Source organism: Lithobates pipiens, unplaced genomic scaffold (genome assembly GCF_037356315.1).
Source record: "Lithobates pipiens isolate NorthernLeopardFrog02 unplaced genomic scaffold, aLitPip1_a1.2 Scaffold_16, whole genome shotgun sequence".
NCBI classification, from domain to species: domain Eukaryota; kingdom Metazoa; phylum Chordata; class Amphibia; order Anura; family Ranidae; genus Lithobates; species Lithobates pipiens.
In genome coordinates this window covers 165,988,528-166,001,285 of record NW_027507748.1, presented here as the reverse complement: position 1 = coordinate 166,001,285, position 12,758 = coordinate 165,988,528, and the positions used below count along the sequence as shown (strand labels likewise).

The window sequence follows — 12,758 nt, the reverse complement described above, 5'->3', positions numbered from 1 at the left end:
TTTTTCTTTTTAAGCCATTGTTGTTTTCTGTAGTTGATTTGGTCACTATTATTTATGCATATCTTTTAGCTATGCCTCTTTGTTAGACTATTAATTGATTAAGGACTTTAAATGTTACCCTGATATCTCATCTTTTGTTGTTATGTGGAAAAAAAAAACAATAAAAACTGTTAATTATAAAAAAAGTAAAAAAAAAAGAGCACGTCTAGAATAAAGTTAGGGATTCTAAACCTGAATACTTGTTTGTATATGAACTCATGCCCTTAGGTGTTCTCCAGTTTATTACCAGGCTGTGACCGGTGGGGGAAGGTTACAGCTATTTATCCAGTTATGTAGAACATGCTAGGCAGCTCCACATTTATCCTTGTCAGTTCAAATTCAGACCTGTGATTAAGAAGGAGCAATTTTACTTTAACACAAAAGGTAGCAGCAGGCGACCTGTCTGGTGCAATGAAGTTGTTCTAACTATAATCGGATCTGTTTAGCATAGGACATATTCTCAGCAATGACATATATAGCCTATACTGAAAACCACAAGACATCTCTGGTCAACTACAACGATGGATGCCAAATATTCACTGGAGATACCGCACTTCTTTCTGTCTATAAATGTCTTCCTGGTGATGTTCAGTAAGTTTTTTCATTTTTGGTTTGTTCCTTTTATAACAGGAAAAGTGACTTCTAAAGGGTAAATTCCTAAAACAACTTGGGCAAGTGTACCTGTATTACATTGAGACAATATGGACAGCTGAGGGGAATTTTTTTTAAAAAGGACAAAGCTCATCACTAAGATTTAGATGCTAGTACAAATTTGCTGGGCTGGAGAAACTTTAGTACCGTAAGTTTCTAATCACTATGAAATGAATTTCTCAGCCCTACTTGTATCCCAAGTGATATTCACCATATGATCAATGCAATATTCACGCCTATTAGACCATATGTCATACTTGGTGTATTAAATAGCTTTTTAAAGTCAATAGTGTTTTTTTTTTTTCCAGACAACCATTACTTTTCAGCCTAAAAACAAAAATTAAAAGAATGACTCTGCATTGATATTCAGATATTTTCAGAACAGAACATTGCTATTGCCAATATTTATTATCTCAAGCTATTTGTGTGTATTTGTAGCCAATAAAATTTAAGGAAACTATACTGTACAGTATTCAAAAAATTTACCAAATTGCACATGCCAATGTATTCCGCTTAATGCGCATTTTGCAAAATTCAATTTTGATGGTCAGAAGAAACTTTAGCAAGTTTCTAATCACTATGAATTGAATTAACATCTCTACTTGTATCCCAAGTGCAGAAGATAGACAGACAAATAGATAAATAGATAGCTAGATCGAGCAATCAAATTTCATTATGAAAGTATGGAACAGTAGTCGCTTAAACTGAAAATTATGTAAAAAAAAAATTAAGATATAAGTTATTATCTCAACTCAAAACATGAAAGCACTTTTGTCTCTCCTTTATGACTATATTTGAATAGGCTATGAATGATACAACACGCTAGCTTATCCAAAGGACTACATAGAACAGAACACATGCTTTATGCCTACAAAGTGAAGCACTTTAAACTATTTCTCTGCATAGTTGGCCAGCTGATCTTGCTTCTGTCCCAAATGCTAGTCGAAATATATTCCTAATATTAGATACTAAAGAGGACCTTAACTCAAAAGACAAAGCTTTGATATGTTATAAGGAAAGTTTAGAAATGTTAATTGTGTCCAAGCAGTACCCTAAAAAATATACCTTTTGCCTGGAATTCCTTCTAAAAATAGCAGTCTGCTTCATGGTACGTGAGTTTGACTAGGTACTTCATAGCTGTATACCTGCAGTGTGAGATCTAAGGTACTGCTGCATCTGCTAATCTCAGGAGATCTGGCATAAGCGTTGGCCATGTCAGTACTATGCTGCACACGGTTCTTCTTGTTGGAGGCTCTAACATGAGGATGCAAAACTCTTCCTGCACATAGATTTCCACCTCCACACAGAGACACAGCACAGAGCATAGCATGATAATTCAGTGATGGTGAAAATATCAGCTGCAAGGATCCCACAGACCATGCTGGTGACTAGTCATTTGCCTTTTCCTGACATTTTGTGGGCACAGATTACAGAGTTTAATCCCTCTTGAATATGCTGATTGAAATAAATCAGCAATGCTACTGCACATTTACTTGCTATGCCTCGTACACACGATCGAAAATTCTGTCAGCAAAAGTCCGATATGAGCTTTTGGTTGGAAATTCTGACTGCATGTATGCTCCATCAGACTTTTTCTGGTGGAATTCCCGCCAGCAAAAGATTGAGAGCAGGTTCTCTATTTTTCGGTCGGAAAAAGTTCCTATCGGAAATTCTGTTAGTCTGTAAGCAATTCCGATGCGCAAAAAAAAACATGCATGCTCAGAAACAATTTAATGCATGCTCGGAAGCATTGAACTTAATTTTCTCAGCTTGTTGCAGTGTTGTAGATCACCGCGTTCTTGGCGGTCGAAAGTTCAGAGAACTTTTGTGTGACCATGTGTATGCAAGCCAAGCTTGAGTGGAATTCCGACAGAAAAACCATCAAAGATTTTTCAGACGGAAATTCCGCTCGTGTGTATGGGGCATAAGAAGTGTTTTTGTGAATACCTGCATTATGCCACAGACTGGAAAATAAGTATTGGCAAAATATTCACGGTTAGCATGTTGAAAGTGATCTTGTGCAGAGTCTTGTGTTTGAGTTCCATCAGGGTAAATAGTGCATTGAGTTTGTATGTTATCCCTTTGTATGTATGGTCATGACATTAGACTGAGAGCTTCTTCGGTGAGCAAAGACTGATGTGAAATAATCTATGCTCTGTGTACATAAATGCTGAAAAAATATGCATCTATATTTTTGCAGATCTCTCTGAAGCTTTGTGTCCTGGACTAGGACATCTACAAAACGGAACAACCTTTTTTCGTTACGGAGGACTATACACCACTTTTACATGTAATCATGGGCTTAGATTACTTGGACATGTCAGTAACAGCTGTATCAGAGGAAAGTGGATGAAGCCATTACCTGTTTGTGTAGGTGAGTTACTGTCTTTGAATTAAAGAGCATATAGTGTAAGCTCCATAGTCCTCTGCCATCAGTTTAAATAAGCTTGTGGTGTAAGCTCCATAGCACAGTCATTAGTATAACAAAGCACACGGTGTAAGCTCCAAAGCACAGCCATTAATATTAGTGAGCATATGGTGTAGGCTTCATGCACATGCCTCATTATCAGAGGGAACATGGTGCAAACATTATAACACCATCAGTATTAAAGAGCACTCCGTAGTACAGCCATCAATATTAGAGCACATACAATGTAAGCTCCATAGCACAGCTATCAGTAAAGTATAGATTAATAGCTACTTGTATCTTAAAACAATTGATGTACCATTGGAGACAGCAATTTTGCATTACTGCATCGTCTAGATAATCATCATAAATATCAGACACATTGAAGCAAAAGATTGGTACAAAGTCCGTACCAAGTTTTGGAGTATTTATTCAAATGCCATACAACTATTTACAATAGATCACCACCATGGTGTACTTGGTCATAAGGAGCTTTGTAGGCAAGTGTCCCATCTGCCCCAACTATAACCTCTCTCCCTAGCAGTGTAGCTCTGTCCTGCAGAATATCTCCCCTCTTTAGTACAACTACCCCTGCTATGTGTTGTGTCCCAAAAGTTGTATTTTGATTATCCCCTTTAGCCTCAGAAAGCCTGTGAGCTCACAGGGGTCTGAAGAAGGAAATCCTGTGGCATAGCTAAAGGTGTGGTTTAGGGACCACCCGCTAGCTGACATCTGCATCAACTAATCAAAAGGCTAAATCTACAATATATGTACCAGCACTTGAGAGAGGTCAACTACACCACTGCAAGCTAACAATTATGTAACACTAAAACCTCTCAAAGTTATCATACTGTTGTGTAGGGGACCTAACCAGAAATGTAGTACTGTGATATTAGTGCATTCTTTCTCCATTATCTCTGAAAATCTGGCAGCAGTTTAGGTCATAATTTTCAGCAAATGCTGCTTTAATCATAGGAAAATGGAACTCGCCTCAAAATCACCTGTTTCTCTTGCACTCTTTTTCTTTTCCAGCAAATGGATGCCATTTGCCAACTGGTATTTCACATGGCAGTCTTCAAACCACTCACAACAATGCGGTCATTACTTTCATATGCAACAAAGGCTACAAGCTATTTGGTTCTTCGTTAATCTATTGCAATGGAAAGAGATGGAACGGCACAATGCCTGTTTGTAGAGGTGAGAGATCTATGCAAAAGAAACTCAAACTGTCCCTTGAATATAAATAAGTCAGTGGTGGTCAACGTTCTTGATTTGGTGGGCTTAAGTGTGGCCCTCAACATTACCAAAGGACCACACATAAAATTCAATGAATATTCAGTGTCAGAGACAGCAGACACACAACAGGATATAGTAAAAGACTAATGACATGATACATAATTGTTAGAGACTGCAGATATAATACAAGAGATGGTTAGAGACTGCAGACATGGTGAAAAAGATGGTAAGAGACTGTGGACATTGCACACGAGATGGTCAGAGAATACAGATATGATACAGAGAATAGCCAGAGACCATGGACATGATACAGAGATTGCAGACATAGTACAAGAGGTGGTCAAAGACTGTAGAAATAATACACGAGATGGTCAGAAACGTAAGTCATAATACAAGAGATGGTCAGAGACTACAGACATGATACAGGAGATGATCAGAGACCTTGGACATGTCACAGGAGACTGTAAACATGCTAAAAGAGGCAAGTTGCAAATTGGGCATCAGGAATATAGGATGTGGTGTGCGTTTCTACATATGTCATTAATATATATATATATATATATATATATATATATATATATATATATATATATATATATATATACAAATTTTTGTAAATATTTTATTATATTTTTTCATGTGACAAGACTGAAGAAATGACACTTTGCTACAATGAAAATTAGTGATTGTCCAGTTTGTATAACAGTGTAAATTTGCTGTCCCCTCAAAATAACTCAACACACAGCCATTAACCCTTTCGCTGCCAGGTCCATACGCCTATACGGACCTAAGAAGTGCCCGCAGGTGACCAAGTCCGTACGCCATACGGACCTCATTTCCCTCTCCGATAAGCTTATGGTCACTTCAATGACCATAAGCTTATATCAGAATTGTTCAGCAGACTCTGATCAGCGGATTACAACCCCCTGCTCAGTTATTAACCCCTAATGTGACCGCCCCCGCTGCTTCCCTGTCCCTTGCCTCTCCACCCAGCCGCTCCCTTCCATCTAAAACTGCTCCCCCCCTCACCTCTCCTATCTATTTCATCCCCCACAGCACTGATTACCCCCCTCCACCCAATCCGCAAACCCGCAGCTACCATCATTAGCCGGCATCCCTCCTCTTCCACTCACGCCGGCTTCAGGTGCTGCATGGGGCTTGGGGGGATCCAGATGTGTCCCCCCTGCCAGTCAGATCAACCCCTCAACTGCCCCCGCACCCTGGTTCCATGGCCACTCCGAACGGTATCTTTCCTTCCCCTCCTGCCGCCTGCAACTTCTCCCTGCAATGATCTCCATGATCTGTTAGGCTGGGGAGCGTGGCGGGGGTCGGGGGGAAGCGGTGCAGGTGGGGGTGAAGTAGGGGCTTGGGGAGGCTCAGTAAACATATGTTTACTGAGCTCCCCCCTGTAGTACAGTGGATATAGGCAGCGATCGCTCCTATATCCACTGACAGCTGATACATAGTAACCGCGAGTGTTACAATGTATCAGACTTTTTATGAATGAATGAAATCTCTATACAGATTCTCATTCATTCAAGTAAAGTGCTGCAAAGAAAAGGGACTATCTTCAGTCCCTTTCTCTATCTCAAAAAAAGAGATATGGTGGTCTGTTTAGACCTCTGATTTCTCACCAAAGCCCCCCCCCCCCCCCCCCCAAAAAAAAGAAAATTAAAAAATAACAAAAAAATTAAAGAAAACGTTTTTTAAAAACACAAACATAGTAAGACCCCCCTAGGTCTGCCCACACTCACCCCTCCACGGTGATGTATCCCCCCCGCACTCACCCCTCCATGGCTTCCTCAGCTTCTCCTCCCGGCCAACCTGAGCCATCCTGATTGGCCAGGAGGAGCTGGAAGGTGATAGCGAATATTCATTCGCTATTGTCACAAGTGGGTGGGTTTGGGTGTAATGCTCTGCGCCCCGAACCCAACCTTTTTCAAGAAGCCAAAGCTCTAATCACGTGGCTTGAAAAAAAAAAAACTCATACAAACATATGAGTCCGGCACCCTGCAAAGACGGGCACTGCTCAGTGGGGGATCTATCTGCTGATGACAGGTCCTTGTCCGCTCCGCTGATGCAGAGCAGACACGGACACAGCCCGCTGTTCTCTATGGGGCTGTTGGATGGGAATGGACTGCCTATCCATTTCCATCAGATACCATCTGATCCAATCTGTTAGATGGATGGGGAATGGAATCCCCACCCGTCTGTTTTTAGCAGGCTGGATCGGATGTAGGTGGGTGTAAACGGACACATGTCCATTTAGATCAATCTCTCCATAGAGAACAATGGGTGGTCCGATTGTGCCCACCTGACAGGCAGATCCGATTGGTGTGCTTGTGTGAAAAGGGGCCTACGGTCTTGTTCACACTGGGCATACACAGCTTACCTTTACAGGGATGCACAGATGTTCCGTGCATATCTGTGCAGACAGTGCCATTAATGTCAATTGGGATGTAGTAACTGCAGGAGCAGAGTTGTTCCTCACAATTTTATATCCATGTAGGTTCGCATGCATGTCCCTGTCTGCGTTTGGGGTCATGTACCCACACCCACACAGATGTCAGATTGGGAACAGCAGCTATGCCTGTGCGGCCGTTGCATCCCAATTGATATAAATGGGACTGCCTGTATGGGGATGCACGGAACACCTATGCATCCCTGTGCGGGTAAACATGGTCCTCCATGGGCATACACTTTAGTATGCCACATGTGAACGATGCTTTAGTGGTAATTTAGCAGGAATTTTGTAAGTTACACCATTTCACAAAAAGGTGCAATTTAAAATGTAACTCATTACAGTTTTAACTTTTATATTTACTAGGAATCTAGCAGAAATGTTGTACATTTTCCCAAGTATGAATCCACTATTAATTTTAGTGTATTTTTTGTGAAAATATTGCTTTGCTTAACATTTGCACAAATATTGTGGGGCCTAAAAAATCAATAGAACCTTCTTTTTATTCTACTGGTCCTTTAGTTTCAGAAAATATATGGTTTAAATCGGGAGGGGGGGGGGGGGGGGGTGTTGCTTTCACATATCAATCAGTCAATGGAAATAAAGATAATTTGTTAATTAACTTCTATTTCATGCAATACCACATGTGACCAGAGCTGGGGGGCACCGGAGAGCCTCGGAAGTACTCGGGGACACATCGGCTGAACTCGGAAAGCCCCGGAAAGGCTCAGAAACACTCAGGAATGGAGTATTTCCGAACGGCTCCAAACCGTTCTGAGTGTCCCCGGCGCCCTCGCACCTCTGGCCAAATGCAGTACTGCACACCCCATTAGCTTGAATTCTGCTCGTTTTGCAAGAAAAACACTCACAAACCGAGTCAGAATTTAAAAAAAAAAGTTGCTTGTCTTTCAAAACGCTCGTTAACCAGGTTACTCATTAACCAAGGTTCCACTGTATTTAAATTTTTGCGTATGTTCGATTTGAAAAAGGCACAAAATTAAAAATTACAAATATTTGTTATGTATTAACTCCATACTGGTTAAGCTTTTATATTAAATTGGAATTTAGCAGGAATTCTGTCAAATTAGCTGTGTTTTTATCTGCTAATAATGGTTTTAGTGTATTTTTAGCAAAAATATTGTTTTGATAAACATTTGTGCAAATACCGCAGGACCTAAAAAAAAATCTGTAGCACCTTTTTTTTTATTCTACTTATCATGTGCTTTCAGAAAATATATGGTTTTATGGATCTTTCACAAATTCTGAAAGCTGTAAGGGAAAAATGGAAACCTTCAGGTTTTTTGAGAAATTGAGATATTAAAATTTTTGCGTACGTTCGATATTCACCATTTTGCAAAGGTGCAATGTAAATTTATTTTTTTCTAGTGACTCCATACAGGTTAAGCTTTTATATTTAGTAGGGATTTAGCAGGAATTTTGTAAAATTATCTGTGTTTTTATATGCTAATAATGGTTTTAGTGTATTTTTTGCCAATATATTGGTTTGATAAACATTTGCGCAAATACCGCAGGGTCTAAAAATCAGTAGCACCTTATTTTTATTCTAGAGTTCATATATTTTCAGAAAATATATGGTTTTGGAGGTCTTTGACAAATTCTGAAAGCTATAAGTGAAAAATAAAAAAGCAAAGGAAAAATTGCAAAAATGGTCTTTCCACCTGAATGTACAAAATGGAGCACAGGGCCTGGGAGCAAAAGGGTTAACGTGTAAATCACTGGCAACAAAAGTGAGAACACCCCTAAGTGATAATGTCCAAATTGGGCCCAAAGTGTCAATATTTTGTACTAACGCTAAGCCTACTCTCAGCCACATTCTAAGCCTAAATTATCTAGCCCTGTAAAGAAAAAAAATCACTATACTTACCTGTTCTGCAGATGCTCTGTTCCAGTCTCAAGCTGAGCTGTCAGTTCAACTTCAACATATAGGAGTGTGCAGAAGAGGCAGCCAACAATGGAAGACCCATAGTAACTCTAATGCCTCGTACACACGATCAGACTTTCTGACAACAAAACTGTGTAATTTTGTTCAAAGAGTGTTGGCTCAAACTTGTCTTGCATACACAAGGTCACACAAATGTTGGCCAACAATTACAAACCTAGTGACATACTAGACATACAACATGGTTTTTCAGCTCTTTAGCGCCACACTTTGGGCTCCTTCTGCTAATTTCGTGTTAGTAGAAGTTTGGTGAGTGTTGATTCACGCTTTTCAGTTCGTTTCTGAATGGCCGTTCGTCAATCAGACATGTCGCGGAATAGGAGGAGATAACGTGTTTTTTATTATTGGCCTTGGAGTTATTGCTTTGACATTCTTTTTTTTGGTTGAATAATGATTTGATTTGGTTTATTTTCTTTTGGATGCATAGAATGCAGTTTTTTCTTAAGTTCTATTGGCAGATAGAATGTCTAATTTTATTTGTTTTATTTTTTTAATGTATAATAAAAAAAATTGTGGAGAATAATACTTGGCTATGTGTTTTACTTCAAATGGCAGTTTGGGAGTAGGCAGGTACATTTAAAAAATACAATGTAAAATTGACAAAAGGGACACCAACATAGTTGTATCTTTGTTCTTAAAAACTAGGGGATAATGGCGTTGTGTTAAAGTGGTTGTATACCCAATTTTTTAACTTTTACCTACAGGAAAGCCTATAATAAGGCTTACCTGTAGGTAAAAAAAATATCTCCTAAACCTGTACGGTTTAGGAGATATTCCCCTCGGTATGCGCCACTGACTGCAGCGGCGCATGCGCACAAGGGGATTCTCGGCCTGAAAATCCGGCAGTGGCCGGCCGGAATGAAATCTCCCGCGCGCATGCGCGGGAGTGACGATATCGCGGCTCCGGCCACTCACAGCGCCGGAGCCGCGATACCCGGAAGAAACACTGAGGGAGCATGTCAGCTCCCTCGGCGTGGATCGGACCAGATGTCGGGGCCTCATTCTAAGGTAAGTATTTCATAATGAGCTAGTATGCGGTGCATACTAGCTCATTGTGCCTTTTGCTTTGCAGGTTTAAAAAAAAAAAAATGTGCGTTTATTACTACTGCTTTAACTTGCACAAATAAAAACAAAACAAAAAACATAATATTATTCTTGATATCACAAAAAAAAAAAGCCTTTGAAAATGTGTTTGCAATAACTCCATCACTATCACCAGCAAAACAGCTTCAGTATTATCCCATTAAAGAAGGAGAGAATTGTGTGCTGCATTTGAAGATTTCATAATTTGCCACTTCACGAATGTTAATTCTCCATTACAAACGCTAGTTTACTTGACGGACTGCTTCTGCTTCCGAGCATGTGTGTCTGTACTTTGGACTTTTGTCTGATGAACTCATGTACACACAATCAGAAAGTCCGACAACACACATTTGTTGGTGTAAAATTTGAGAGCATGCTAGCCAACATTTGTTGGTGGAAAGTCTGACAACAAATGTCCGATGGAGCATACACACGATCAGACTTACCGTCAAGCTCAAATCCAACATTTCCCATCGGAAAATCCAATCGTGTGCACGTGGCATAAGGGTGACGTCACTTCCCAGGCATTTCCCAGCTATTGACGTCTTTCTCTTGCACGTAGCAGCCACCCCTGGAGACCAGACCAGAGTGGCTGAAGAACAGGTAAGTATAGTGATTTTTTTTCTTTACAGGGCTAGATAGATTAGGCTTAGAATTTGGCTGAGAGTAGGTTTACAGTTAGTTAGGTTTTCCCTTTACTTCCACTTTAAGTCTGACATTAAATATGTAGCTTAGATAATGCTTGTGTCATGCTCGAACATCTCTTATTTGACAACAATTGAATTTACAGTTTTTTGTAGTCTTTGTCCACTTCAAACACTCAGTCAGGTTCATAGAAATTTTAAAACAGAATCTTATACTTAAACCTACTGAGTTCCTAAAGTGGATACAGACTAGAGTGAAACTATTCCTTCAGTAAATTATCTTCACTGTTGCCTAGGTAAAACATTCAAATGAGCCCTTTATACATCAGGCACACTAAATGTTTATTTTTTTCATTTATTTTTTTGTAGCTAATCACTTAATTGCTTCTGCCGTTTTAGATTCTGACATGATGAGTTCCAGTCATAGAAAAACAATTGCACAAATGAGCAGCTCAGTGATCATGAGGCACTTATCACTTTCAGGAAAGTCATCAGAGGATCTTCACAGAATCTTTTATAACACTACACAAAATGAACCTGATAACTATCACAGTGATATAAGTTTTAGAAGTGACTCTACAACCATAATTAGGATTAAGACTATCCAGAACAAAAAGAGTTCCTACCAACACAAAGAACTGCCGACGTTTTGGGAAAATCAAAGTTCACTACATCTGACACCTGGAGACAAACTAAAGTCAACAAATAAATCCAGTGCTGGAGAACGCTACTCTTCAATATTTTCATCTATACTAGAGTCACGTACAGAATCACCTAAGATAAATGTCACCAACTGGTATAACTTATCAAACGTGGTACAAACTGAAAGACAAACAACAAAATGGACAGAAAATAAAACATCAAACATGGAAACCATCCCATTTCCAACAACATTAAAGAATGACACACTAAGATCTTTAATTCCGAAGGAGCATTATCCAAATACTGAAAATTATGCATCACCTAGGAATGTTTTTACAAGCTTATTTACTGGTCCCTTATCTCACCTGAGAACAACGCCGTCCAAGGTAGAAGGAACAACTCAATGGATACAGCCTGGGGAGGTCTTTACCAATATTAATCACACACTTCAGTCACATTCAGTAAGTATCCAGTCTTCCAATTTACATTTACTAAGTTCACTTGCTGGAACAGTTACACCAGAAGCCACCACAAATAAATCTTCTATGTTAAGGTCAACATATGGGTCACCAAAACATGTCACCACCAGTGCAAATCTAAAACACATTACAAACCATTCTGAATATGCCAACATTGAGGAGAAACCAACTGCTAATATCCCATCGATAACTCTAACAAGTATTACAGCCATCAAATATACTCAAATGTTACCTGTATCTTTTCACCAACAACTAACACAAGGTTCCATTTCTCAGACTAACAGTACCACACAAGGCAAACAGTATAAATACAATGAAGCTGTTTATGAAGTTACTGCTAAGCTGCCAACACTTAGATATAAAACAACAGCCATACAAAGCTTGCTTTTAGCAAAAAAGCCCAGCAAAACCATTCATGGAACTGAGGAGATAACTGTAGTCACGCCAAGAGTCACATTTTCCACACGTATTCCACATACAACTAAAGCCAATAGAAATCAATTACACCATGGTGCTCTCAAGAATGCTTTGAAAAGAAGAGTGCGGTGCTTTTATCCTCCGGTCCCTTTTAATGGAACTTTCCGGTTTCTTACTTTGAAGGATCCTCTCCCGAACCAGTATCAATACTACATTCAGTACTACTGTTATCCAGGATATACCATGACCCAAGGTGATGTGTATAGCTTCTGTATGGAGAATGGAACTTGGAGTGGAGCTACACCAATCTGTGAAGACCTTTAAAGAATATATAATGTACAAACATACGCATTTTTTTTTTACAATTGTAAAATAAAAAATAAATAATAATAATACAATTTTGGTTATTATATATTATTTGTGTCTATGCTCATTTTTTAACAGCTGCACTATATTGTCAAAAGGAAGACTGCCCTTCTCCTTGGCCTTCTTGTCCAGCATCAGTGTCTGGCCTCACAAGTGCACTTCTGGAAGAATGGTCAAACATTCCCATAGACACTCTCCTAAACCTTGCGGACAGCCTTCCCAGAAGAGTTGAAGCTGTTATAGCTGCAAAGGGTGGGCCAACTCAATATCAATAAGACTGGGATGCCATTAAAGTTTATGTGCGTGTAAAAGCAGGTGTCACAATACCTTTGACAATATAGTGTATCTATGAAAGTAACCATGGTTGTCACAT

The 12,758-nt window shown here is 39.4% G+C and overlaps 1 protein-coding gene across 1 annotated transcript; it reads left to right on the top strand.

Annotated features, from left to right (window-relative positions):
• Positions 1 to 247: 247 nt before the first annotated feature.
• Positions 248 to 12,363, top strand: LOC143982219 (uncharacterized). The gene is made up of 4 exons (XM_077480752.1): positions 248 to 630; positions 2,891 to 3,064; positions 4,130 to 4,294; positions 10,881 to 12,363. The coding sequence occupies exons 1-4, from the start codon at positions 561 to 563 to the stop codon at positions 12,341 to 12,343; spliced, it is 1,872 nt and encodes a 623-aa protein (XP_077336878.1). The 5' UTR covers positions 248 to 560; the 3' UTR covers positions 12,344 to 12,363.
• Positions 12,364 to 12,758: the final 395 nt, after the last annotated feature.

What these genes read in the sequence shown, in the direction of transcription:
- LOC143982219 (XM_077480752.1), top strand. Translation starts at nt 561, where the DNA reads ATGGATGCCAAATATTCACTGGAGATACCGCACTTCTTTCTGTCTATA. An exon ending in TGTCTTCCTGGTGATGTTCA is followed by an intron (nt 631 to 2,890) that starts GTAAGTTTTTTC and finishes ATATTTTTGCAG; the next exon opens with ATCTCTCTGAAGCTTTGTGT. An exon ending in CACAATGCCTGTTTGTAGAG is followed by an intron (nt 4,295 to 10,880) that starts GTGAGAGATCTA and finishes CTGCCGTTTTAG; the next exon opens with ATTCTGACATGATGAGTTCC.